General features: G+C 56.6%; 3 protein-coding genes across 4 annotated transcripts in view; all 3 read right to left on the reverse strand.

The window, feature by feature from the left end:
* MEGF8 (multiple EGF like domains 8) overlaps positions 1 to 14161 on the reverse strand; it is a 42395-nt gene extending 28234 nt beyond the window's left edge. For both annotated transcript variants that reach the window (XM_055310435.1, XM_055310434.1), the window contains exons 1-8: positions 13229 to 14161; positions 5604 to 5767; positions 5078 to 5284; positions 4105 to 4285; positions 3935 to 4023; positions 2754 to 3169; positions 2186 to 2331; positions 1926 to 2048 (exon numbers count right to left, since the gene is read on the reverse strand). In XM_055310435.1, coding sequence (XP_055166410.1) covers positions 1926 to 2048; positions 2186 to 2331; positions 2754 to 3169; positions 3935 to 4023; positions 4105 to 4285; positions 5078 to 5284; positions 5604 to 5767; positions 13229 to 13415 — 1513 coding nt within the window. In that variant the 5' untranslated portion in view covers positions 13416 to 14161. The remainder of the gene's footprint in view (positions 1 to 1925; positions 2049 to 2185; positions 2332 to 2753; positions 3170 to 3934; positions 4024 to 4104; positions 4286 to 5077; positions 5285 to 5603; positions 5768 to 13228) is intronic.
* Positions 14162 to 14616: 455 nt separating this feature from the next.
* On the reverse strand, positions 14617 to 23363 carry TMEM145 (transmembrane protein 145). Its single transcript, XM_055310987.1, has 15 exons — positions 23244 to 23363; positions 22408 to 22482; positions 22214 to 22291; positions 22045 to 22131; positions 21850 to 21951; positions 21646 to 21730; positions 21463 to 21534; positions 21279 to 21347; positions 20404 to 20484; positions 20242 to 20320; positions 20003 to 20096; positions 19118 to 19290; positions 18192 to 18312; positions 15892 to 16098; positions 14617 to 15403 (listed from the first exon to the last, which is right to left on the reverse strand). Exons 1-15 carry the CDS (start codon positions 23361 to 23363, stop codon positions 15155 to 15157), a joined length of 1692 nt encoding a protein of 563 aa, XP_055166962.1. The 3' UTR covers positions 14617 to 15154.
* A 1929-nt stretch (positions 23364 to 25292) lies between these two features.
* Positions 25293 to 26895, reverse strand: PRR19 (proline rich 19). Its single transcript, XM_055311338.1, has 2 exons — positions 25879 to 26895; positions 25293 to 25759 (listed from the first exon to the last, which is right to left on the reverse strand). The coding sequence occupies exons 1-2, from the start codon at positions 26483 to 26485 to the stop codon at positions 25293 to 25295; spliced, it is 1074 nt and encodes a 357-aa protein (XP_055167313.1). The 5' UTR covers positions 26486 to 26895.
* Positions 26896 to 27856: the final 961 nt, after the last annotated feature.

Consider the following 27856-nt stretch of genomic DNA (forward strand, 5'->3'; position numbering starts at 1 on the left):
AAAAAAAAATTTCTGGGCAGCCCGGATGGCTCAGCGGTTTAGCGCTGCCTTCAGCCCAGGACCTGATCCTAGAGACCGGGATCGAGTCCCACGTCAGGCTCCCTGAGTGGAGCCTACTTCTTCCTCTGCCTGTGTCTTTCTCTGCCTCTCTCTGTGTCTCTCATAAATAAATAAAGTCGTTCAAAAAAGATTTTTTTTAAAGATGAGAGACACAGGCAGAGACACAGACACACAGAGAGGCAGAGACACAGACACACAGAGAGGCAGAGACACAGGCAAAGGGAGAAGCAGGCTCCCTGTGAGGAGCCTAATGCAGGACTTGATCCCAGGACCCTGGGATCACAACCTGAGCCAAAGGCAGACGCTCAACCACTGAGCCACCCAGGCATCCATACTTCCTTGGGTTCAAATCATGGGTCTGACTAGCTGTGTGGCCTTGGGCAAGGGACTCAGTTTCTCTGAATTTTGGTTTCCTCCTCAACAAACAGGACCATCTTCCTGCCCTCAGGGAAACACGAGGCAGGCTGCCCTGACTCTCACATGGTTTTGTCTGTCTGGCACCAGCCTCCCTCCTGGTGATAGCCTCTGATTTTACTCTGGAAAATCACCCTCTCCCACTTTAAAGAGAACTAGCTGATGCTATCAGGTGAGCACCCAGACCCAGGCCAGCCTGAGGCCAGCTGTCACTCAAGTGAGCTGAGAACTTGGTTCTGCTCAAGCTGGCTGGGTTGGATTCTGTTACTCAGAACCAAGAGTTCTGACTGATGGGTAAGTGGTCAGTGACTGGTGATCCCTCACGCACTTACCGATTCGTATGCTCTGCAAGCACATGGGACTTCGCCCAGGGACTCACAAACCATGGAGGAAGAGGCCTCCAGAAACCTCACACTCTGGCCTAAAGGAGAACCTGGGGAGCACCTGGGTGGCTCAGTGGTTGGGCATCTGCTTTTGGCTCAAGGCGTGATCCCAGGGTTATGGGATCGAGTCCTGCATCAGGCTCCCCGCAGGGAAACTGCTTCTCCCTCTGCCTGTGTCTCTGCCTCTCTCTTTGTGTCTCTCATGAATAAATAAATAAAATCTTTAAAGGACAAGCAGAAAGGCCCTGGATTATAGGCCTCAAAGGCCAGGCCAAGGCTTTATTCCTGATGGTCAAATAGGCTTCCATGGGGAACCCTTTGGCCAGCCTACCCCTTAAATGTCAATGTCCCTTCCTCATGCTTGTTTTCTCTTCCTCGCTCTTCTGTTAAGTGGCATGGGGAGAAGAGATGGGCCTCTTGGAAGTCCACAGCCCCATGAAAGGATATGCCCAGTTTGTGTGTACAGGTGCCTTTCTGGAGAGGGCCCATGGCTTCCTTCTGATTCTCCAAGCAGTCTGATTGAGTGAGTCTGAAGGGTTTCTCCACACCCCCTTCCAGGCAAGCCCTCAGGCCCTGGGTCAGGATCCTGACAGTTTCAGAAAGTCAACATACTGAGCCCTTTGCTAGGTGGTCTTCATTCTTTGCACTTCTTGTGACAGCCCAGTGGTGTGTTACTGTCATCCCCACTTTACAGACGGGGAGATTGAGGCACAAAGAGACGAAATGATATTTTTGTGTAGACGGTTGCTCAGGGCGAGCCATCCTGGTTCTGCCACTTGCCCATCATAGGACTTTGAAAAGGCTACATGGAGACGGTTCCCTGGGCAGCTGGAAACTGGCAAAATCTGGACTAGAGCCTAGATGGCTCTAACTCCTCCCGTCTCCATGGCAACAGTGCCCCTGCCCTGCCTCCTCCCGAGGCTTGCCTCTGGAGGCCTCCTCCAACGGGACACCTGGCTCACCCTACAAGGACCCAGGTGGCTCCTGCCCAAAGCCCAGATTCGCTGTCAGGTGATGTGTGACTCTCAGAATCTCAGGACCCCTCAGGAAAACAGACAGGCCACTCACCCTCTGGGGTTCCTGGGGGTGCGAGCTCGGCCCCTGATACCCACTGATGGCAGCCAAGGTGGTAGAAGAAGAGGCCGTCCTCATAGCACTTTTCCTCCTGGTAATGGGTGTGCACGTTGCCTCCTGGGAAAGGACGAAAGGGGCACAGCTGGCAAGCCTGGTGGCAGTGAGGACACCCATGCAGGGAGCCCCGGCTCGGTGTGGGCTTGGGGCCCTGGCTGGCAGGTAGGCAGGCAGGTGGGACCAGGGAGCCTCCTCACCATAGACCACCATGTAGTTCCCCAGGACACTGGCTGTGTGGAAGGCTCTCTCCCGTGGGCCCTGAAGCCCATCCCGGCCCTTCAGGGTGGTCCACACGCGCCGATCCACATGGAAGAGCTCGGTGGAGTTCACCCGCACAGAGAACCTATTGGGAGGGACAGAGGAGGGGCTCAGGGCAGGAAGGGCTCCTTTCCCTCCTCTGGGCTCATCAAGACTGGCATGATGGGGTTTATGTCCCCCCAGAACAAGAAGCTCCTGGTGGGCAAGACCCAGGTCTGGCTCATCACTGGGTTCCGCACATAATGTAGCCAGGGTTGGCTACCAAGCAGGGCATGGCTGAGTGGATGGACAGGTGGGAGTGCATGGGAAGTTAAGTGGCCAAGAGAATGGACGGAGGGTTAGAGAGTTGGTGAGCAGTGGAGGAAATAAGAGAATGAATGAATAAGTGAATGACCTAAGGAAGGAGGGACCAGATGACTGCCCTAGTCCATCAGTGGGCAAAGATCACTAAAGACTGAAGACCCAGGGTCCTGAGCCAGGTTTGGCACTGCCGGGCAGGTCACTCACCGGGCGGTGGAGGGCCGGTGTCCACCGTGAACAAGCAGGGTGCGAGAGGGGGCATGAAACACCATGGAGTGGCCGGTGGCAGCAGGGGGCCGCCCGCCTGCTGGAACCACCTGCTCCCAGTAGCCCCCACTGGTGCTGTCGAGACGGAAACGGAAGAGGCCAGAGGAGAAGAGGTCGTGCTGGGTGCGGCCACCAGACACATAGAGCCAGATGTCGTCCACTAGGGCGGCCGCGTGACCTGCCAGGCCTGGCGGGCCTGAGGAACTGGAGACAGGTGGTGCGAGGAGCTCCCAGTGGCCCCCGCCCAGCGGACTGAAAGCCCACACGTCGCTAGTGAGGGAACCATTGGCCAGCTCACCACCCATGAGCACCAGGGAGCCGGCCCAGGCCACAGCTACATGGGAGTGACGGGCAGCCTGTGGGGAAGAGACCAGGAGACAGGATGGTGACACAAAGGAAGAGTGACAGGGAAAGCCAGCCAGAGAGATGCAGAGACAGAGACATGGAGGGAAAGACAGAGACATAGAGAAAAATAGCCTGGGATACACAAAGAGAGAAAAGAAGACAGACTTAGGAAGGCAGAGACGAGTGAATAAAAACAAATTGAAAAAAAAAAAAGTAGGGGGGGGCGCCTGGGTGGCTCAGTGGTTGAGCATCTGCCTTTGGCTCACGGCATGATTCCAGAGTCCTGGGATCAAGTCCTGCATCGGGCTCCCCAAAGGGAGCCTGCTTCTCCCTCTGCCTATGTCTCTGCCTCTCTCATGAAGAAATAAATAAAATCTTAAAAAAAAAAAAAAAAAAAAAGAGGCAGAGGAGGCAGGGGGACAGGAATAGGAGAGATGGCAGAGAAATGTAGAGAGACAAACAGACAGCCCAGAGGGGAGACACAGACACAAGAGAGCAGAAGATCAACACATGAGACAAAAATGGAGAGAGAAAAACCAAGAGAAAGAGATGGAGATGTACAGAAGGATAAGATGCAAAAAGGGAAATACAGGAACAAAAAAGAAAATAAGAGATAGAAAAGCAGCCTCGGGAGGAGGTGGGCCCATATCAAGCTGCAAGGGTAGGAGCGTATGAGGTGAGGGGCCACTCCAGGGGACCCCGGCTGGGTCTCCCAGAGTGCACAGGTGCCTCCAAGCAGGGTGGGGGTGGGGTGGGGGGCAAAGGGGGATCCATACCGGGGCAGGACTCAGGTCCCAGCACTCCCAGGTGTTGGCAGAGAAGTTGTACAGGACCAGATCCCCCAGGGCGCTGTTGAGGTCCTGGCCTGTGGAGAGGCAGACAGGCTCAAGCCCTGGCCACAGGCTGCCAGGCCACCAGACCCCAGACATGCATCCCATCTGCTCACCTCCAAACACGGCCAGCAGCCCCGGCGGGGACAGGAAGGCACCAGCCGCCCCGATTCGGGCCGAGAAGGCAGGGTCCCCGGCACTCACATTGTGCCACCAGCCAGCGCCCTGGTTCTCCCACAGGTGCAGGTCACAGGCACGTCCCAGGAAGCCAGGCTCACAACGGCATGGTCCCAGGGGCTGACGGGACACAGGTGCACAAAGGCAAGGATAGAGAGAGAAAAAGAGAGAGCCAGGGGGAGGAGAGACAAAGCCAGAGTGAGACACATGGGACAGAAAGGGAGAAGGAAAAAGATGGGATGGAAAAAGAGAGATGAAATAAGAGCCAGGAAGGAGACAGGCCAACAGACGGAGGAAGAAAGGGACACAGAAACAACCAGATGGGGGCAGAAAGGTAGAAAAAAGCAGACAGACTCACACAAAAAAAAAGGGAATGGGAAAGACAGAAGGCCCCGGAGAGGACAAGGAGAGACAGCAGGAAAGGTTGGAGGAGGACAGTGGTGAGGGCAAGGTCAGCCTGGGCTGGAAGACCTCAATATGGGGAGGTGACGGCAGGACAGCTCAAGACGTGCCGCAGCCCCAAAGCTGGATGTGCACGGCTGAGGTCCGAGGTCAGTGGTCAGACGTCAGGGCTGACAAAGTGGCTGGGTGGGAGGATGGAATTGGGCCCAACAAGGGGAAGGCAGGTGTTCACAGGTGAGAGGTAGGTTACAGGCAGGACAGAAGTGGGCTCAGGCAGAGAAGGGGCTCCAGGTGAAGGTGGGATATGGCTGGAGTGACAGGTGGAGGTGGGATCTGTGGGTGATGGCGGGATCTGTGGGTGATGGCAGGATCCCAAGAAGCGATGTTGTGGCTGTCACAGGAGAGGGCACGGTGGCAGGGGAGTTTCAGGCAGGGTTGAGGCCGGAGATGGAGTGGGTGAGATGGCCACCACTCAGGGGCCCAGGGAGACACAGCTGGGGACAGGCTCACCGAGGCACAGGTGCCATGGCTGCCGCAGTAGGCTGGGCACTCCTGTAGGCTGCAGTCAGGGCCCCCCCAGCCAGGCTCACAGGTGCACACGCCGGGGGCCTGGCACTGCCCATGGCCGCTGCAGCCCCCGGGGCATAGGGTGAAGCGGAAGGAGGCATTGAAGCCCAGCAGGTTGTAGTTGGCATCGCTGAAGAGATGCAGCAGCATCTGTGGGCATAGGATGGACTCGGCTCTGGGGCCTGGACTGGGATGGTGGTATGCTCCTGTGCCCACCCCACCCTCGGGAGCCCCACCTCCTTCCTTTGTCTCTCCACCCTTCTCTGCCCTTGTATCCTTCGGTCTGACGTCAAGTCTCTCCTGCTGCCTCTTTGCCCCTCTTTTGCTTCCTTCTGTGTATTAAACCCCCTCTCAAAAAAATAAAAAATAAAAAAAACCCTCTCTCCTCCAAACTCCACCTAGACCTCCAGCCAGAACCCCACAGTCCAGTGCCCCCACAGTTCCCCCACCACAGTCTGGCCCCACCAACCTTGCCTGAGGAGGCCTCGATGGGTGGAGGCCGAGTGCTCCCACTCAGACTGGCAAGCAGGGGCCCTTGGGGAGAGTCACCATCGTACACGAACAGGTAGTCGTAAGTGCATTCTGTGTCCAGGAAAAGGAAGTCCAGCAGGATCCGGTGCTGGGGGCTTGGGGCTGGGTGGTGAGAGCACAGGGGCCACGCTCAGATGTGCACCCCCTCCCCGTGCCTCCATGTGCCCCTACCCAAAAGTACCAAGCCCTGCCTGGTGATGTTGGAGGCCCAAAGATGAGTCAGACCTGAGCCCTGCCTTCGAGGGGCTCCTGGTCTCACGGCCCCGGGAGATCAGAGCTGTGACAGCAAGAAGGATAGGAGCCAGAGAAGGAATCCCAGTGTCAGTCCTGAAAAGGACTCCTGAGACCAGGCGCCCCACCTCCCACCACTCAGATGGGAAAACTGAAGTGCCCCAGACAGAAACCCACTCCAGTGGTCACATGGAGCTCTTCTTGTTTATCCCTGAGCTTCAGACACTATGCCTGGGGGGCAGGGTTCAGACCTGAGCAGAGAAGCCTACTCCCAGGTGGGAGGGTCCCCTGTTCCAGGCTGATCAGAGTTCCACGGGAAGAGGCCAGTTTCTTCCCCCTGGACGGGCCAAACCTCGGAGTGCCAGAGGTCCTCTGGGCCCTCATCCAGGTCTCATCTCAGTTTGTCCTAGTAGCTAAAGGTACCGGCTTGAGTCAAACTGCCTGCGCTCACATCTTGGCTCTGCCACTTACCAGCTACCAGCTGTGGGCTTGGGCAAGTCACCTAACCTCTCTGGATCGGTCTGTTCATTTGTAAAGTAGGGTTATAACGGCACTAAGGTCGATTCAAACTTCTTGGCCGCTCCTCCCATCGAGAGGGGAGGGGTGATTCTTTGCTGTTTGTATCCCAGAAGACCCTCAGAAAGACGAGCTTAGCAAGACAAAAGAGCAGGATGGACACTCTGGCACTCACACAGCTAGATCAGAGAAGCCTTGCGCCTTCTACCTGAACATCACAGAATGCTCCTTCTCAGAGCACAGCTGTCAAGCTATGAAAAGCCAAAGCCACACGGAGGGGCCATGTGTAAGCGCCCCAGCTGACGGTCCCTGCTGAGCGGCCACCAGCTGCAACTGCCAGCCCTGTGAGGGAGCTTTCTTGGGCATGTGACCCAGGTGAGTGTTCCAACAACTTAAGTCCCAGCTGACATCGAGCTAGGACCACCGGAAAGGTCTGGCCCTTCCTTTTTTTTTAATTTTTTTTTTAAATTTATGTACGATAGTCATGGAGAGAGAGAGAGAGAGAGAGAGAGGCAGAGACACAGGCAGAGGGAGAAGCAGGCTCCATGCACCGGGAGCCCAACGTGGGACTCGATCCCGGGTCTCCAGGATCGCGCCCTGGGCCAAAGGCAGGCGCTAAACCGCTGTGCCACCCAGGGATCCCCTGGCCCTTCCTAACTCTCATCCACATCCCACATCCCACACTAGGGGCTCAGAAGACTAGACCTGGGTTTCAGCTCTGCTCCTGACCTGCTGGGGGACCCTGGGCCAGCCCCTTCCCCCATGCCTCCAGCACACCCATCTGTATACCAGAGATGCTCATGCACTACTCACTAGCTGTGTGATCTTGGGTTGGTTCCACAGGCTCTCTGAGCCTCAGTTTCCTTGATGTAAAATTAAGATATTCTCCCCACCCACCAAGGCTGGTGGGAAGATTCAAGATGGTGACTCCAGGGGATCCCTGGGTGGCTCAGCGGTTTGGCACCTGCCTTCGGCCCAGGGTGTGGTCCTGGAGTCCCAGTATCGAGTCCTACATCGGGCTCCCTGAGTGGAGCCTGCTTCTTCCTCTGCCTGTGTCTCTGCCTCTCTGTGTGTGTGTGTCTCTCATGAATAAATAAAAATCTTAAAAAAAAAAGATGGTGACTCTAACATGCCTGCCCAGGCCTCGTCCTCTCCCACCAGGACCACTGATTCAGCCTCTCCCTGGCCTCCTGTCTTGCCCTGACCAGGGTCCCTGAGATTGTTCCAACTTGGCATTTGGCCGTGGCCCCACCCTGTTCAAAAGCCCTCCATGGTTGGGGCACCTGGGTGGTTCAGTTTCTCTTTTTTTTAAAAAAATTTTTTTTATTTATTTATGATAGTCACACACACAGAGAGAGAGAGAGAGAGAGGCAGAGACACAGGCAGAGGGAGAAGCAGGCTCCATGCACCGGGAGCCCGACGTGGGATTCGATCCCGGGTCTCCAGGATCGCGCCCTGGGCCAAAGGCAGGCGCCAAACCGCTGCGCCACCCAGGGATCCCTCTTTTTTTTTTAAGATTTTATTTCTTTATTTGACAGAGAGAGGGGGCATGTACAAGTAGGGGGAGCAGCAGGCAGAGGGAGAAACAGGCCCCCCACAGAGTAGGAAGCCTGAAGTGGGGCTGGATCCCAGGACCCCAAGATCATGACCTGAGCTGAAAGCAGATGCTCAAACAGCTGAGCCACCCAGGTGCCCCAAGTGTCTGACTCTTGATTTCGGCTCAGGTCATGATCTCAGTTGAATGTGGAACCTGCTTAAAGATTCCCTCTATCCCTGGTTCATTCCTACTTTCAGCAAAAAAAAATAAATAAATAAAGTTCTCCCTCTGCCCCTTCCCCCTATGCTTGCTAGCATTCTCTCTCTCTTAAGAAAAAAAAAAAAAAAAGCCCTCCATGGTTCCCAGCTCCCTAACCCCGTGTTTAAAGTCTCATCTTGGGGATCCCTGGGTGGCGCAGCGGTTTGGCGCCTGCCTTTGGCCCAGGGCGCGATCTGGAGACTCCGGATCGAATCCCACGTCAGGCTCCCGGTGCATGGAGCCTGCTTCTCCCTCTGCCTATGTCTCTGCCCCTCTCTCTCTCTCTGTGACTATCATAAATAAATAGATAGATAGATAGATAGATAGATAGATAGATAGATAGATAGATAGATAGTCTCATCTTGGGCAGCCCTGTGGCTCAACGGTTTAGTGCTGCCTTCAGCCTGGGGTGTGGTCCTGGAGACCTGGGATCGAGTCCCACATCAGGCTCCCTGCATGGAGCCTGCTTCTCCCTCTGCCTGTGTCCCTGCCTGTGCGTGTGTGTGTGTGTGTGTGTGTGATAAATAAATAAATAAAACCTTTAAAATAAAATAAAGTCTCATCTTGGGGATCCCTGGGTGGCTCAGTGGTTTAGCGCCAGCCTTCAACCCAGGACGTGATCCTGGAGTCCCAGGATCATGTCCCACATCGGGCTCCTTGCAAGGAGCCTGCTTCTCCCTCTGCCTGTGTCTCTGCCTCTCTGTGTGTGTGTTTCTCATGAATAAATAAGTAAAATCTTAAAAAAAAAAAAGTCTCATCTTCTCTCACGTCTCCCCACTGCTTGCAACTCCATCAGGAGCTGGGTGTTTGCACTAAGCCTCTCCCTCTGTCTGGAGCACATACTCCCTTCACACCAGCAAACTTCTTCACCTCCTCCAAGAAGTCTTCCCTGATGCCACCTGGCTATGTTAGGTGCCTATCTTGGGGGTTCTCATTTTCCATTGTAACCTTCATTCCTCTGAGCCAGAACCATCTATGTCTGGGTCTGTCTCCTCTACATCCAAGGAGGCCCAGAGGGCCAGGCCAAAGCCTAACTCATCTTAGGGTCCCTCCCTGACATTAACCAACACAGGTCCCAGCACTGAGCAAGGGCTCAGGAAATGCTGGATGAAGGAATGAAGAAATGCACAAAAGAAAGAATACTGAAGTTGGCAGCTCTCCCTCAGGTTCTGATCAGAGCCCCCCCACTGAGAACATCACATAGACCCCAAACCATGGTCTGGAGAATAAAGAACCATTTAGCCAGACCAGGCAACCAGACCTCCCAGAATCTTGCCAACCTCAACTAAAATCACAACAAACTCAGTTCCCAGGATCACAACAAGTACATCTTTGTCATGGACATGCCAGGGGCCAGCTCACCATCTGCTTTCCCCAAGTTCCTAAGTTCAAAATCTCCTGCTTCCAGCCAACATGGCCCCAACCCCCATGTCTTCCTGGACAGAGCTCCAACCCCAAAACGCCCTGGTTTTCTTTTTCTTTTTTGAAGATTTTATCTATTCATGAGGGACACAGAGAAAGAGACAGAGATATAGGCAGAGGGAGAAGCAGGCTCCCCATGGGGAGCTCAATGTGGGACTCAATCCCAGGACACAGGGATCACAACCTGAGCCTAAGGCAGATGCTCAACCACTGAGCCACCCAGGTGCCCCTATTTTATTTTTGGATATGTATTTATTTGAGAGAGAGAGAGAGAGAGAGCCCACAGGGATGGGAGGTGGAGGGGCAGAGGGAGGAGAGAGAAACCCAAGTAGACTCCACGCTGAGCACAGTGCCTGACACAGGGCTCAATCTCATGACCCTGAGATCAGGACCTGAGCCAAAACCAAGAGTTGGACACTTAAGAGCACCTGGGTAGCTCATTTAAGTGTCTGCCTTCAGCTCAGGTCATGATGCCAGGGTCCTGAGATCAAGACTGACATCGGGCTCCTCACTCAGTGGGGAACCTGCTTCACCCTCTCCCTCTCCCCCTGCTTGTGCTCTCTCTCTCTGTCTCTTTCTGTCAAATAAAATCTCTAAAAAAACCAAACACTTATCTGACTATGCCACCCAGGCACCCCAACCTCTTTTCTTTTTTTTTTTTAAGGCTTTATTTATTCATGAGAGACACAGAGGGAGATGCAGAGACATAGGCAGAGGGAGAAGCAGGCTCCCTACAGGGAGCTCAATGCTGAACTCGATCCCAGGACACCAGGATCACGACCTGAGCTTGCTTATTCATGAGAGATAAGAGAAAGAGGCAGAGATACAGACAGAGGGAGAAGCAGGCTCCCTGCAGGGAGCCCAATGTGGGACTTGATCCCAGGACCATGACCTGAGCTGAAGGCAGACGCTCAACCACTGAGAGACCCAGGTGCCCCAACTCCCTGTTTTTCAAAAGCAGAATGCCTCTTATTCATGAGGATGTTCTGAGGACTAGCTACAATAAAGCATGAATGTGGTACAAAAGGAAGTGGGTCAGCTGCTTATTTTTAAAAGATGGGGGAACATGTTGGTTCTTAAAGGTGATAGCCAGTGGGGAAGCACGGGAGATCAAGAGGATCTGGAAGCCGCCTGGACTCCCTCCTACCCCAATGTCCAGGCAGCTGGTCCCCAAGTCTCACTGGTGAAATTTCCCCAACATCTCTCAGCGCTCTCTCCACCTCCTCCATTTCTGCCCAGTTCAACACCCATCCTCTCCTGTGAGACCAGCACGCCAAGTCTCCAGTTCACCCCCTACCAGGCTGATGGCTCAAAATTCTTCTGTAGCTCCCCACCTATCGCAAGAGAAAACGCCAAGCTGCTCAGCATGACTTTCTTCCCCTGCTTGTGGCACCCTCCCCACCTCTCAGCCAACAGTCCAATCAGACCAGGAAAACCCAGACATGGCTCCAGAGACACACCTGCCTCTCTTTTGTCTTCACAGAAGCTGTTCCTTTTTTTCATACAATAAACTCCTATGAATGCTTCAGAACTCTACTTCAGAGGCTCCTCCTCTGTGACCCGCCCCAGGAGAATACTCTCAACCCCCTAAGCCCATCTACCCAACCCCCCTACCTCCTTCTGTCTCAGCCCTGGACATACTGTGGGATGAGTGTCTGCGTCCAGCCTTACCATCCCCAACCAGGCTGGGGCTCTATAAGGCCCAGAGAATGATGTGTCCATCAAACACATACATATACTTCCCATTCTATGCTCACCCACACCCCCAGACAGGGATGGCTCCCAAGCTGGGGACAGACATACTGGTCCCCAAGAAACATGCTTCATCCATACCCCACGCAACAGCCACAGAGACCTAAAGCATAAATCAGATCACGTCCTTCCCTGTTCAAAACCCTCCCACAGGGATCCCTGGGTGGCGCAGCGGTTTGGCTCCTGCCTTTGGCCCAGGGCGTGATCCTGGAGATCCGGGATCGAATCCCACGTCGGGCTCCCGGTGCAGGGAGCCTGCTTCTCCCTCTGCCTGTGTCTCTGCCCCCCCCCCCTCTGTGACTATCATAAATAAATAAAAAAAATAAAATTAAAAAAAAAAACCTCCCACAATTCCCTGGATAAAGACCAAGGTCTGCAGCCTGTAAAGGGAGACTATGCATGATCTGCACCATCACTCCTCTGGCCTTTGCCCAGAACCTCCTCTGGAGGACTCTTATTTCTCCTTGGACACTAGCTCCTATATCCACTGCCCAGAAGCCTTCCTGGACTTCTCCATCCCCTGCCTTTGGACTCCACTACCACCACCCTACTGCCCTCAGAGTATAGCTCAAAATCACAAGGTCCTCTACCCTCTGGCCCACTGTCTTGTATTCTGTGTCCTAGCACACTGGATTTCTAGTTTCTCCAAAGCATCATCCCTCCTGCTTCCAGGCCTTTGCATGGGCTATTCTCCTGGCCTGGGGTGCCCTTCTGTTCCCTCCTACACAAGCCTCTGATCTTAGCTACAAGCCAGGCTAAGTCAGAGGTCTTCCGAGCTTCTCACTCCCTGGGGTGGGTTTGCTCCCCACACTGGACTAGGAACCCATAAGGATAGGGATGGGGCCTTTGCACAGGCTGTTCCCTCTGGAATGCTCTTCCTCTTCCTCTTGGCTGATTACTATTGGTCCTTTAGATCTCAGCTCAGACATCTCTTCTCCCAAGAAGCCCTCTCTCTTCTCCCAGCCTCCAGGCCAGGCATTTCCTCTGGGCTGCCACAGGCTCCTGGAGTTCTTCCATCACAGTCCCAACCCCTCTGGATTGTCATTGTCTATTCATGTGTTTGTCTTTCCCACTGGATTCTAAGCCCCAAATCATCACAGATTGCTAGGATTGTCCTGGTCTCTGTTATGTCCCAGTAGCAAACATGTCTGGCACATGAATGACTGAAAAAAAAAATGTCTTTATCAAAGTACTTTAAAAATAACAACAGTATAGGGACACCTGGGTGGCTCGACGGTTGAGCAACTGCCTTCAGCTCAGAGTGTGATCCCGGGGTCCAGGAACTGAGTCCCGCATTAGGCTGTGAGGAACCTGCTTCTCCCTCTGCCTATGTCTCTGCCTCTCTCTGTGTCTCTCATAAATAAAATCTTTAAAAATAAGTAAATAAATAAATAACGACAGTATAATTCTAATACCATTTATTGTGTACTTACTATGTGCCAGGCCTGTTCAATAGTGTTCTCATTTAATTCCAACAACCCTATGAGGGCAGTACTAGCGTGAACCCCACTTGGGAGGAGGGGAAGTGCCTGCCCAAATTCACAAAGCTAGTGAGAAGTGGAACCCAAATTTGAAGCAGGTGGCTGGGCTCAGAGCCTGAGCTGGTAACAGTTATTCAGAATAACTCTCATTGATGCTCTTGGCTTGTAACTGTCCATCTGGGTCTGGGTGCAACTCCCCCACCAGACTTCAAGGCCTTCCCAGGGCAGGGCCCAGGTTGGCTGCTTTTCAGAGCAAAGGGCCTAGACCAGAACCGGGGTGTGGGAATGCGGTGAGTGGGATTAATGAGTGCACAAATGAATGAATTAGCGAATGGGTGGGTGTGTGACCCACGCGGCCCCACTCACCCTCGATGAGCCACTCGCAATTGCCATTGACGCTGTAGTTGCCCGCACCATCCGTCACGAAGCCTGGAGCCTCCCGCAGCACTTGCCGCTGCCCCTTGCAGTCCCCTGCCCGCGCCCCAGGGAACAGCGGCCCCAGCAGGGCCAACGGCAGAGCCAGCGCCACCGCCAGAGCCGAGCCCAGGGCCATCGCCGCCTCCCGCAGACTCTTACAGACGGGACAGGCCTGAAAGACCGGGAGAGGAACCTCCACGCGGCGTGAGGCCCCGCAAATGTGACCTCTATAGACGGGACATGGCCTCGTAGACCCGGGAGGTCGAGGAACTGCAGACCCCGCGACGGGGACCGCCGCTGCAGACGGGCTCGGGAAGTCGAGGAGAAGGCCCTATAGGCCCATGCAGGGACCTGTAGATGGGGTCGTTATGGACGGGGCCGACCCCTAGGGACCGTGGGAGTCCCTCATAGCTACGGGCCCCCACAGGCTAGCTGACCCCATAAACGGTGTCCAGCAGTTACGGACTCGGGCCGCTGCAGGCGGAAACGGACCTTATATACGGGTGGGTCCCCAGGGGGCGAAGGGCTCTACAGCCCGGCGGGGGCCTCCATAGAGGGTGCGGGTCGTGCCGGGCCAGGCCTGGAAGGTCCGAGAGAGACCCCTCCAGCCGGGGGCGGGGCGCGAGCGGGTGTCGGGGGCGGAGCCCGTCTGCAGGGGCTCGGGCCTGGACCCCATGGACGCACTCGCTTGCTCACCCACCCGCGCCTCCCTCCGGAGCCGGATGGGCCGGATCAGAGAGACGAGGGGACGCTCGGGCCAGAGCGGCCTGGGAAGACCCGCTGGGAGGACGAGGGGGCGGGGGCCGAGCGGCCGCTGTGGGAGGAAAGATGGAGAGGAGGCGAGAAGCTGCAGAGCCGCAGGTCAGAGCGGCCCTGGGAGGACCGCGGAGCTTCCAACCCCACCCCTCCACAGAAGGAGACTTCCGGAAGCTTCCCCGCCCATTTGCTCCCAGACGCGTGCGCAGCAGTGACCGCCTCCGTCTGCGAAGAGAGAAGTACACATGCGCAGTGCGAAAGTCGTAAGCCGGACTCGGGGTACAGGTGGTTGAGCAAAGTTTGTGCCACTGGAGGGCGCCTCTAGCTCTGACTGGAGAAGAGACGGCAAAACTAAAAGCGGTGTAGTGAAGAGGGTTCTGCTAGAGGAATCGCTCGTGCAGTGCTCCCAGCGTCTGGGCCAACATGAAGGCCAGGTTTATGCAGGCCCCTCCCAAAATGCCATTTCACAGATGGACACACCGAGGCCCAGAGCCTGGGCTGGTTCACGCTCCGCCCCGCCTCTGAGCACTGGCAAGATGTAACGAGGCCATTTTATAGATAAAAACTCAACGAATCCGCTTTATTTTGGCAAGAAGGGAGAAAGTCTTTCTGCCGGGGACCTGAGGGAGGGCCCCCGGATGGAGATAGGGGTGGGCAGAGCTCGGGTCCGAGGTCACAGAGATCCAAGGGAAGGTTTGAGTCGAGACCAGATTCACAATTTCCGTCCCAGGAGCAATGGCTCGGGGTCGCGGAGTCCTGGAGAGTCACGGGCAGGGTCCCGGCGATCGTCACTGGTGTTCCGGGGTCCGGCGGGATCAGAGGTCTCGGAGGGGGCCAGGGGGCCGTAGGTCTCGGAACAGCGGGAGCCCAGAATCCGGCGCCGCTCGGGGCAGGGGCTGAGGGAGGGGACGGGGAGAGCGGCTCCCGCGGGACCGTTTGGCACAAAAGTCGGGGGAACGGGAGAGGGGAGCGGGCCAGTACGCACCCCTACCTGGGCGCGCGGGGTGGGGAGGGTCGGGAAGGCCTGGGATGGCAGAGCCCTGGGGCCGGGATAGAGCGGGGATCCGGAGCCCGGCCGGGGCCCGGCGCGCGGCCCATGGGGCGGGGGGGCAAGGGTGCTCAGACCGGGGGTGCGGTGCCCCCGGCCGTGCGCATGCTGAAGTATTCGGTGAAGCCGGTGTGCGGCGCCGCCGTCTGGGGCACGAGCGGCTGGTAGGGCGGCGTCGGGCCATCCCAGCTCGGGTCGGCCGCCTTGGGGAACCGAGCGGGAAGGGGCGGGGAGGCCGCGCCCGGCTCGGCCATGGTCACCACGCGGCCCCTCGGGGCCACCGCCGCCGCCACCGCCGTCTCCTCCACCTGCTTCCCGGCCTGGGAGGGGGGTCAGGGTCAGAGGCCGTCCGGGACCCACGGGGGGCAGATGCGGCCCCGAAGGCCCGTCCCCCTCCCCGCAAAGGAGCCCCCCTCCCGAGGTGCGGGCGCAGGTGTCAATCGGGGAAGGAGCGGGTGGCCGGGCGTCTGGGCAACGGGGCCAGGTACTCAAGGGGCGGCGTCGGAGCGCGCGGGGCGAACTCCGGCGGCGGCCGGGGGGTGGGCGGGGAGCCGCGGAAGGCGGGGGGCGGGGGCACCGCGCGTGGCGTCTGCGGGGGCGTGCGCAGCAGCGCCAGGACCCAGTCGGGCAGGGTGGGCGCGGGCGCCGGGGGGCGTTCGCGGCGCGGTGTGGGGGCTGGGGGCGTGCGAAAGGCAGGGGGTGGGCTCAGGCGCTTGGGAGAGGGGGGCGGCGGCGGGGCCGGGAGCGGGGTCAGGTACTCCAGGGGCGGCGCCAGCAGCTCCTCGTGCGCCGGGGGCGCGGGGCTTACGGAGGAGGCGGGCGGGGGGATGGAGAAGAGCTCCGTGAAGTTGGGCACCGAGTCGCTGATGAACGTCACGTTCCCATAGACGTGCTGCGGGAAGGCCTTGTCCGTGGATTGGCTCCCTCCGGGGCCCGGGGCCCCGGCTGAGGCGATCTGCGACGTGCGCACGTGGTACGGGAAGTTCTTGTTGGCCGCCGATGGGCGCGTCATGATCTGGGGCGAGAGCCAGGTGCTGGTTGGAGAGTACTGTCCAGGCCTCAGGCCGGCTCCATAAACACGGGGTCCTAAGGATTCCCCTCACTTGACATCCCCCACGCTTCCCTGCGGCCCTTCAGCCTGGATTAGACACCTACTCTGAGCTCTCACTGCGCCCTAGCTCCGACCTTTCTTCCTCCCTCCCTCAACCACCCTGCGATGTTTCCTCCATCAGCCCTGATCACTGACCTATCACTGGCTGGTTAAGGGTCAGAGCCTTTCACTGTCCAGTATGATAGCCACTAGCCATATGGAGCTGTTTACATTCATATTAATCAAAAGTAAACAAAAAGTTTTGCTTTTTTTTTTTTTTTTTTTTTAGTTTTGCTTCTAATTACACTGGCCACATTCAAGTGCTCAGTTGCCACACGTGAATAGTAGCTCTTGTACTGGACAGCACAGAGTTTAGAATATTTTCATAAACACAGAAAGATCAGTTGGACAACACCAGATAGACTCTGTAGAATGTTAACTCCATGAGGGCAGGAATGTGTTCAGTTCCCTACTGAATCCCCAACAGCTAGAACAGTACCTGGGCTCATAGGTGCTCGATAGGTATTGGTCAAATGTAGAGATGTGTCCCCAGTTAGTCTAGTAGGTCATGGGGGCAAGGACTGAGTGTGCAGCCCATGGGAACCTAGCACAACCCCCCCACCCCCACTCCTCCAAGGTTGTGCTCAGTAGGGAACAAGGAACTGTGGAATGCCAGAGGTGGAGCAGTGCTGAACTAGCAGCGTTTTTAGGAAAGAAAGCAGCTGAACGTGAAATGTAGCTAAAAGGGCACTGCGTTTCCATGTTCGGGCTAGCACCCTACCTCTCGCCCCACAGCTCACTGAGTATGGGATCTGGGGTATGTTGATAAAACTCCCTGAGCCTCACTGGGGAAAAGAGGTTGCAGTGCCTACTTAGAAAGATGAGGAGAGGGTAGAAATGCAAACCCCTGGCGCAGAGCTTGGCACATGATGGTTCCCAGCATTTCTCCTCTCTCTGTTCCTTTCAGACTTCCCGCAGAGCTTTTATTTTTTTTTATTTTTATTTTTTTTCCGCAGAGCTTTTAGAAGTGCTGTCCTGGGAAGGTCAGTCTGTACTTAAGTCAGGCTCTGGGGTGGAAGATGGGGGACTGGACCATCTGTGACTAAGTACATTCCCTCCCCAGGTCCACGTTGTGGACCTCTGGGGTAAGGACCTATATATCTGTCCAGCTCCCTCTGATGGTATGCTGGGGAAGGACTGGGCTCAAGTCTCTAACCTAATACCAAATGCTATGGAGCCCTGGCAGGTCACCTCCCCTATCTGGGCCTTAGCTTCTAACCCTTTCTGTAGAGTGGGTTCAACAACCATTATCCATCCTGTCCTGGGGCTGCTCTGACAATTAAACAAGGCATACAAACATATAGATGAATGAACTGTCACCCAGAAGGCCATATAAGATATAAACCAGGGCAAAGAGGTTTGGTGCTGATACTCTCTTGATATCATTCAGATCTAGGCCTCCTGGGGTCCCCGCCTGGCCCACCCCACCTGCTTCTTCCTGGACAATGGCCTGTGATGGCAGATGGGAGAATGTGTTGGGGAAGGGTGTAGTAGTGACCAAGGAGTTTGGGAAAGGTAGTGGGGTGGGATACAGAAGGGAAATGTGAGTCTGGGGACACAGGTTCCGAATGGGAATGGAAGGGGGCAAAGAAAGAGGGTAGAGTTATTGGACACACGACTGGTTTAGTTGGTACAGCATGCAGCTTCCTGATCTCAGAGTCGTTGAGTTTGAGCCTCACATTGAACATAGAATTTATTTAAGAAAAAAAAAATGGGGCAGTAAGGTTGGGGAAGAGGGCAGGACAAGGTAGGAGAGAGGAATAAAAGAGGGTGGACTCTGGGGGGTATATAGAGTAGCCTGCAGGCTCTCAGTAAATGTCTGTTGGATGACTAAAGGAATGAAGTGAAGGAAATGGATGGAGAGCTCAGAACAGAAGATTCAGAAAGATCAGGGGTGGGGACCCTCACGTGTCCCCTGCCCATCAGGCTCCCACTCCCACCTGGATGCCCTTCCTCACCAGGAATACGCCATGAGCATACAAATGGATCCCCAGCTGGATGCCATTGACAATCTTCTCCCGGGCCCACTTAGGGATCCCAAAGTTGGCGATCAGGGCCATGACAGGAACCGCAAAGAACCTAAAGGGAAGGTACTGGGTCAGTAGAGACACTGCCCTGCCCTCCTCCCCACCCCATGGCCCCAGCTCCCCTGCCATGCACACGCACAGGGCCCCAGTGGGTCCCAAACCAGAAAGAAGTCAGTGTGACCTTCAGAAGCCAGACGTTAAAAGGGGCCAGGAATCCCACTAGCCTGGGAAATTCTGGAAGGAGAGACTAGGTTGAATTTAACTCAGCTCCACCCCACCCCAAATCCTAGCACCTGATAGGAAATCAGAAGGTGTCTGGTGAATGAATGAACATAAGGACTTACTGCATCTCCCGTATATAAACTCATTAACTCTCACAATGACTCTGTGAGGCAAGTACAGTTTCTATCCCCACTAAACAGGTAAGGAAACTGAGGCAGACAGAAGTTAATTGATTTGTGTGAGGTCACACAGCTTACAAGCTTTGGAACTGGGATCCAAACCCAGGCAGTCGGGCTGAGAATCTGTCTACTGTCCTGCTATGTTACATTGAATGATTAAAAAAAAAAGGTTACAACTAACTTTCATTGAACACTTATTATGTGCCACACCCAATATTACCAACGCATGCTCAAGATAATCCTTTCTTTACAGGTAAGCAACCTGAGGCACTTTTTTTCTTTTTTAACTTGGGAAAGTAATTTTTTCCAGGCCACAGAGTGAGTAAGTGGCAGACCCTGGCACAGCTGCCTGACTTGAAAGCCCGTCAGCCTCACTGAGGAGGGTCTGAGAAACGGATAGCCATTTCTGGGAGGCCCTAGGAGACAGGGACAGGTTGGGGCCCCAGCACGTCTCACCAGAGGGTGTAGGCAGCAAAGAAGGGCACGTAAAAGGGCTGCTTCTCCGGGAAGTGGCGCAAGGAGATGAGCACGGCGTAGCAGAACCACACGTAAGCCGCCACCTGCAGCCCAATGAGCCCATAGCCCGCCGGCGACTCATACGTGTACAGTACCTGGCCCGGGTCAAAGAACTGGACCCAAGGGAGAGGGTTCATCATAGCCCTGACCCCCTGCCTTCCACACAGGGGCCCCAGACCCCACCCCTGGGCACCCAGGGAGCAGAGGTACTTGGTCAGGACAGAAGCAGCAGGAGAGCACAAAATGGAAATAGAAGCATGTAGAGAAGGGCAGCACATTTTCTACCAGGGGCCCAGCATGGGGCTAGACACCTACGACACATAAGCTTTTCCATTTGCATGGAAAACTTGATGAAGTTAGGTCTTATTATCACCCCACTTCACAGATGGGGACACTGAGGCTAAGACAGACACCTTTTGGTCAAAGCTGAGGTGGCATAAAGCCTCAGAGGAGCCCCCTGGGACAGGTAAGACCCTACTAATTTTACAGAAGAGGAAACAGACTTAGAGGGGGTGGGCATTACCAGAGGTCAGCTAGCTGGGAGGTGAGAGAGCTAGAGTGGCATCCAGATATGTGGGACTCCTGAACTCTCAGGCATGACATCGAGCATAAATGTGACAGACAGCGAGAGACAGAGGGAGGAGGAAGAAGGCTCCTCAGAGACGGGGAAGAGGGGAGGCAGGCACTCAGAGAGACAGATGGGCAGGCAGAAATTGCAGAGTGGGAGAGAGCGAGCCAGCAAGGGTGCGATGTGGGGAAGGGCTGGCAGACAGGTGGAGGAGGTGGCCAAAAGCTTTGGGTGGGGTGGGGGCAGGTGGCACTCACCTTGGCCTCATAGATGAGCAGCACCACGTGGGTAAGGGTGTACAGGGTCATGTAGACCGACAACTTCACAGAGCCCGAGTGGCTGATGCGGCCCCTGGCGGCCAGCCATGAGGGGAGACAGCAGGGGTGGGGGCTGTCAGGGAGAAGGGGGCAGCCACCCCCCAGGTCCACCCAAGTGCCCTGTTCCCTAGCCCCACCACACCTCCCCCTCGCATGCCCTCCCGCCCCAGCCTGGGCACCGTGTCACCGTGAATCCCTTCCCCAGAAGGATGAGCATCAGCAGGAAGATGAGGAAGCTGGAGGAGAAGAGCAGCTTGGCTGGGAGAAGGGAGGAGAGGGCGTCTCAGACACCGGGCTCAGAGAGAGCCCGGGCACCCTTCCCCGGCCCACTTCATTCTCACCCAAGATCTTCAGACTCTCGTTGCCAATGCCATCAGTGGCATACTGGCCCCAGTAGATGCAGAAAAACAGGAGGCTCAGGACTGAGGGGAGAATGGGCAGAGGGAGGAAAGACAGAAACGGGCTTTGGGGCATCACTGTTCCCTAGCACTGTGATCCAGATGGCCAGAACCCCTCCTTCATCCCCATCAGGATTCAAGACTATTTATTCCCACTGATGTCCTGGGAGACTCCTGAGTTCAAGCCCCAGCCCCACCTCTGCAGGACCCAGATTCCAGGCCCACAGCCCCCTCCTCCCTCAGACCCAGGAATGAGGCCCCCAGCTCCCTCCTCCCTCAGACCCAAGAGTCCTGCCCCCAGCCCCTTCTCCCTCAGACCCAGGAGTCCTGCCCCCAGCCCCTCCTCCCTCAGACCCAGGAGTCCCGCCCCCAGCCCCTCCTCCCTTAGACCCAGGAATGAGGCCCCCAGCTCCCTCCTCCCTCAGACCCAGGAGTCCTGCCCCCAGCCCCTCCTCCCTCAGACCCAGGAGTCCTGCCCCCAGCCCCTCCTCCCTCAGACCCAGGAGTCCCGCCCCCAGCCCCTCCTCCCTCAGACCCAAGAGTCCTGCCCCCAGCCCCTCCTCCCTCAGACCCAGGAGTCCTGCCCCCAGCCCCTCCTCCCTCAGACCCAGGAGTCCTGCCCCCAACCCCCTCCTCCCTCAGACCCAGGAGTCCTGCCCCCAGCCCCTCCTCCCTCAGACCCAGGAGTCCTGCCCCCAACCCCCTCCTCCCTCAGACCCAAGAGTTCTGCCCCCAGCCCCTCCTCCCTCAGACCCAGGTATCTGGACCCTAGCTCCCTCCTCTGACAGAACTCAAAGTTGTGATACTCTAAACCTCACCCTCCACTCCTGCTGCAGCCATGAACATTTTATAAGTTGTGTGGAGTAACTGTCGACCTTTCAGCAAATCTAGAAGAGAGGGAGGGTCAGGTGGTTCACAGACAGGAAGGAATGTAGCTCATCTATGCCAGTCCTGCCCCCCATAACTCCTAACCCCACCACTACCACCATGTCCTGGACTCACATCCAAAGTAACAGGAGAGGAAGAAGATGAGGATGAAGATGAGAAGGAAAGTCACGTCCGTCTCCAGGATCCCTGCCGATTTGGAAGAAGGAGGAAATGGTAAGGTCCAGATAGCCATCCCTCAGCAGGCTTCCACTCTGACGTCCCTCAAAGATCCTGGCTTCTGGGTCCCCCTATGCTCACCAAACTCATCAGCCGAGAAATGCCGAGTCCAGAAGGACTTGCCATTGGTGAGGACCATCTCGTACTCCAGCTGTAGCCCATCTCCCTGTGGAGAGTGTGTTAGCCTAAGTCAGGGAGTGGGGGGTGGGGGGAGGTGCTTGGCAGGCAGGGGGTCAGCAGGAAGGCAGGAAAGAGAAGGCCCAGGTGGCCGGCCCAGCCCCTTACCCCACACTTGCTGAGTGCGATGTACCACCACCTCTCTCGCACTGAGCGGAAGCTCCGGCCACTGGAGCAGCTCAGGTAACGAGTTCCCTCCTCTGACACTACCTGAAAAGGAGCAAGAAGAAGGCTGAAGCCTGTCTGCACAGCCCTGAGGCTGTCGGCCTTCAGCACCTGCCCACTCCCAGACTGGGCCCATACCTGACAGCCTGACCAGGCGTACTGGGTGGTAAGGTTGATGACTTGGTTGTTCTCGGGCCTGATCACTGACTCCTTGGCCAGGCAGTCCTGGGGAAGGCAGGGACTAGGTCACCCTCTGGCCAGCCTCGACCTTCTCCTCCCTCCCATGTAACCTCCTCACAGCCTTTACCTTGTCCCCTGCCTTGTACACAGCCGGCCACTGGGATGGGTCGTCGAAATAGAGGAGGATGTTCTGACAGCACTTGGCCTGTAAACCCAGAGCTTTTGAAGTTTGGGGAAGTGCGGGGAGCTGGGCTGGCCCTTGCCTCAGGAGGCCAAGGGAGTACCCAGCCTCAGCATGGAGACTGGCTGGGGAAGGCTCACCTCAGGGTATCGGAAACGGAAGTCCAGTCGGCCGTAATCCGAAAGAAAGCAAAACCTCGTCAGGAACACCCAGTCCTGGAAAAGGGGCCCAGTCCGAGTCCTTTGAGAACTCCCCTGGACTCCATAGGCCTTCAACTTTCCTCCCCTACCCTTCGGTACTTGGTTCCCACGAAACACAAGGGGACCAAGTTACCTCCCAGATCCTTCTGTGATCCCTTCACCTTGGGTCCTGGATTCTTGCCTCAGATGCCCCCCACCCAAGTTTCTTCTCCCCTCAAACACTTCTCCCGTTTTCCAAGTGCCTTGAGAAAGACCCTGGAGGCCAGATCCCCACCCTGGCCACGTTCAGTCCTAGACTCCACCTGACTGCCATCCCTCCCTCCCGGGGGGTTATCCACACACACACGCCCCCACGGTGGTCCCAGAGACCATCTCGTGCTGGGGAATATTCCAAACGGCTCTCTCCCGGGCCTGAGCAGGAGTGTGAACTCCAGGCTCTCCGCGGAGTGAAAAGTGCTGTCCCTTCAGCACCACCTCGGCGTCCCCCCAACCCCCACTCCAAACTCCGACTCTCCCAACCTGTCCCTCCTCCCCGCCCAGCTCTGACCTCAGTGTCCCTCCTGCAATCCCCAAGTCTCTTCCCCACCCCACAGCCCCTCTCGGCCTCAACACTGACCCAGCCCCCCCACGCCGTAACCCTCAGCCCCGTTCCCCCCCGCGGCTCCCGCGGCTCCCGGGGGCCGCCCGGGAAGGGCGGCAGGGGGCGGGGCGGCCCCCCCTTTCCTTCGCGTCCCCGGGGGCCCGGCGGGCGGCAGGGGAGGGCCCAGCGCGCTCACCTCTTTGGAGCTGAGGTTGCCCCGCACGTACTTGGCCCGGGCGCGGGGGGGCAGCGGCAGCAGCAGGAGCAGCAGCGGCGGCAGCAGGCGGCGCAGAGCGGGCGCGCGCGGGGGCTCCATTCCGCCCGCTCCGGGCCCCGGCCCCGGCCCCGGCCCCGGCCCCAGCTCGGCTCCGGCTCCGGCCGGCGACAGCGGCGAGAGCGCGCGGGCCGGCCAGCGCGCGCCCCCGATTAAAGGGGCCGCCGGGCGCTGCGCTCCCCGCCCCCCTCCTCGGGGATGGCCCGGCCTGGCGCCTTCCCAAGCGGTGTGACAGAGGACGCCCCTTTCCTAGCCTCTCCACCCCGCCCCAGCCTCAGTTCTCCCCTCTGGGGGTGTCCCTGATACCTCTGGCTCCCCGTGTCCTACGCTGAACTCCCGTTCCCCCAGCCATGCCTCCTCCTCCAGACTGCCATCTCGGGGTGACCCCCAACCCACAGACCCCAGCTCTGTCCTGACTTCCCCCAGATTTAGTCCCCAAACTGCTCTTTGATTGCTCATCCCCGCCCCCATGACAACCATCCCCAGCTGTGTCCACCCGCGATCCCATGGGCTCTGTGAAGTGCCCACAGGGACACCGAAGAGGGAAAGGGCACACCACTTGTTCTGGGCCAAAACCACTACACTCTGTTGCCTGACCCTGTCCAGTCGCCGCTCACCAGGGTGTGAAATCTGGCTGCTGTGAGGCAGAAGAGGTGGTGTTGTATGAAGCCCAGAGCAGAGTGAAACCAGCCGCCTGGGTTCAAAACCCAGCTTTGCCACTTTCTCATTAGACCTCCGCCAAGTCGTGTGATCTCCCACTTCAGTCCCCTGCCGGCTGGTTCCAACCTTATGGTTTCCCAGTGGGCAATGAGGATCCCTGGAAAGGCTTAACAGAGTAGCATCCAAGTCCCTCAGCTTCGTTTTCCTGATCAGATTCCAACAAACATTTCTAGCTTCATTCCTCCCCCTTCTCTGAAAAAAAAAAAAAAGTGCTGCTCCTCAAAATATCATTTTAAAAAACTTTCTAAGCCAGGGGCCAACAGGAAACATAAGTGCATGAAACACTTCAGTGTAAGAGAGTGTGAGCCCCATGAAAAGGCGGCCTCGGCTACTTGGCTTGAGCCAGTTGTTGCCAGAAGGGATAGTAGGTCTACTGCCAAATTTCTTTCTTTTTTTCAGACAAGCCAGAAATGTGTTGGGCTTTTTTTGTTTTGCTTTTGTTTTAAAGCATACTGATTTGTAATGGTGGGTAATGAATTAAAAAATTTTAAATGTATCTTGGGCCAAAGTAAAAAGCCTGTGTGGCAGGTTCGGGCCTCATCTGCCATTCCTGTCATGATCCTTCAAACACAGTTCCAAGCCCACCAGACCAGGAGCCCAACAAGGGCAGGGACTGGACATGACTCACTCTAGGTCCCAGGATAGCCTCGGGATATGGACTGAATGAAAATAGTCTTCTATATGTCCTCCTCCAGGCCTTGCACATGCTATGCCATAGAACAGCAATTTGGTATTGCCTGAAATGTTTTTCCCCTATTTACTAGTAAGTTCTTAGTAATCTTAAAACATGTAAAGTCTAGATCTGTTTCTTTCTGAAGGACTCCCTTATCACTAGGGCAGTGTCATCACTCCCTCCTTGGACTCCCTCAGCCCCTCCACCTCTCTGTCTCTCAAATGCAACCACTGGGGCCAGACCGCCCACCACCAGGCTAGAAGTCTCCTGGGGACAGAGCCACAGTAGCGCTTACTCTGGCGCCCCAGCATCACCAGAGCTGAGCCCAGCACATAGTTGGCTTCAGCGGGTGAATATCTTAAACTGACCGAAGCCCCAGGTTTCTCCAGGCTGCTGGCCCCTCAAACCCCAAGAAGGTAACAAGTGATGGTAGCTTCCCCTCCATCTTGGACACAGAACTCAGCAAAGCAAAGCTGCTATCCTGGGTCAGCCACTCACTAAAAATCAAGAGAACCATGTAGAAGTTACTTTATTGAGGTGATTAGGAGTGCCGGTTTCCTGTCTCCTGTCCAGCCCCCTCAGTACAGTCTCATGGGTGGAAAAGACCAGGCCTCTGGGCTGCTCTGGGCCACTACCCAGGAGAGGCTGGGCAGTGGGGCAGGGGGGCTGGGGCTCCAGTCCAGGGCAGAGGTTCCGGGCAACAAGGGTGATGGTGGCTGAGGCAGGGGCTGTTGTGGCCCAACCCCCCAGGGCCGCGGAGGGGGCGGTGTGGCTACCAGCCAGATGCTTTTCAGCAGATCAAAGGCTGTTGGGGGGCCCCAGGCTGCCCCAGATGGTGAAGGCAACAAGGGCAAGGGGGGTGGCCAGGGACCTTTTGATGGTGCCAAGCTCACCCTATGCACCATAGGAGTGCTGGAGCTGTGAGCAAAGGTGAGCTCCTTTGTCCTCTGTTGCCTCCTCTGCCTCCCCTCCCCTGGGCACTGGTTGGGGCTTTTGATCCAGGAAGGTGTCATTCTTTGGCTTTCAGGGCCCCCAGTCTTGGTCCCTGGAACAAAGGAAAAAAGCATTGGGGACAGCTAAGCTAGAGCAGACAAAGGGAAGGAGCATACAGGGAGCTAGAGCAGACAAGGGGAAGGGGAGTACAGTGAGTACAGGTAGGCTCACCTGGTAAGGGCGGCTGGCAACCACGGAGCACCAGAGTGAGGTCAGGCACACAGCCATGGCAGGCCTGTAAGGTGCTCACAATGGCATCCCTGGCTTCTTGCACTAGGTTCCTCCTGGGGAAGGCCTGTGGCAGAATCAGCTGGCACTGCAGCTCCTCCAACAGCTGCCCGAAGCCAGGGAGCTTTGCGGGACTGGAACTGGGCAGACCTGGGCCTGAGCCTCTAGGGACCTGGTTCTCCTTGCCTCTTGACTGTAGAGCTGGTTCTTGCACTGGGCTTGGGCTTGGGGAGGGTTTGGCAGGGAGTGACGGGGTGCCTGGTTCCAGGGGCCCACCTCTAAGCAGCCGAGCCACGTCCAGAGATTTCACCTCATGGTTGAAAAGACCCCGGTGCTCCCGGCTCAGCCGGCCCTGGGTTATGACCACAAGCTTGGGAGCAGTAGGGGCCACAAGAGGATCTTGACTGGTCACAGAAGGATGCTGACAGGTCAGTGGCCGGCGGCTGCCCATCAGGGCCTCATTACGCTCCCGCCTGGTCTTCCGACGGCGGACTCGACCAGGTTTCTCAGGCCGCTGGAAAGGCTGGGGGGCTGGCCCCCGGGGGTCCATAGTGTCCTGGAAGAAAAAGCTAGAATGGCCATCAGTATGCAAGTAAGTCGGGGACTAAGAGTGAAAGGTGAGAAGAGGAGACAGTTTGGGGTGAGGTGGAAAGATGAGAGTATTTACAGAGACAAGAAGAGAGTAAGGTAGTAAGGAGGGAATCTTTGGCAAAGGCTTGGTCAGGAAAGGAGTCATAGGGGTCAGATGGAGTCAAAGGAGTCATGGTAAATGAGATTTGCCAGGGAATAGAGAAAGGGTTACAGGGTACAGGGAGATAAGGAAATAGCTAGAAGATGGGGGACAGGACAGCATCATGAGACCACAGGGAGCTGGTGAACCAGAAAGGGACTGTGAACAGAGGAGAAATCCAGGGGTAGAGGAGGTACTAGAGAACGCAGGGAGACGTGGCAGAGAAGGAAAGGCAGAAAAAAAGCTGGAGACAGAGAAGACCTTGGGAAAGCAGAAGGGGCGATGGAGCAGCTACAAGGAACTGGGGCCTACTCACGGGAGTGAGGTGGCCCAGGGTAGGAGACAAGGAAGGGGTGGGCAGTTGAGGTTAGGAAGGGGGGGGTGCAGTTGGTGGGGGCAGGGCGTCGAGCACCTCACCTTCTCCTGGACCAACGAACCCCGCCCCCACCCACCCCCCGTGGCTGTGGGGTGCAGTGGCTTCTTCTCCGCGGTAAGCCCAGCTCACGACGCACTGGGCGTCTCTTCCAGGCCTCACGCTGAGCCTCATGCGCGCTGTGCGCATGCGTGTGCCCCACCCACGCCCTTCGGCTTCCTGCTCCCGTGAAGCACGAGGCGAGGCCCAGAGTGCCGGTTATAGTCCCGCCCATTCCAGCCTTACTTTCAGAAACCTCTCTCATTTGTCTTTGGACACCTCCGATCCACCAATTGGCTGCAAGGCCCGCTGGGGCCCGCCCCCTTCCTGATTGCTGATTGGCTCAGATGTCTATTGGCGGACTTTCTGGAAAGTGCGAAGAGGCGAGGCACTAGGGGGTAGGGGGGCTAAGGGGCCAGCATAGTCTCCTATGGCAGGCGGGCCCCAGGCAGTCACGGAGTTCATCCCCAGACAATCATTGTAGAGTCATCATTCAGAACTAGGATCTGGGGCAGCCCGGGCAGCTCCGCGGTTTAGCGCCGCCTTCAGCCCGGGGCCTGATCCGAGACCTGCGATCGAGTCCCACGTCAGGCTCCCAGCATGGAGCCTGCCTCTCCCTCTGTGTCTCTGCCTCTCTCTCTCTCTCTCTCTCTGTCTCTCATGAATAAATAAATGAAATCTTAAAAAAAAAAAAAAAAGAACAAGGATCTGGAGTTAAACTACCTAGGTTCAAATGCCCAAAGTGGCATCTTTGAACTGTGTGACCTAGGGGATGTGTA

This window comes from Nyctereutes procyonoides, unplaced genomic scaffold (assembly GCF_905146905.1).
Source record: "Nyctereutes procyonoides isolate TBG_1078 unplaced genomic scaffold, NYPRO_anot_genome, whole genome shotgun sequence".
Lineage (NCBI taxonomy): Eukaryota > Metazoa > Chordata > Mammalia > Carnivora > Canidae > Nyctereutes > Nyctereutes procyonoides.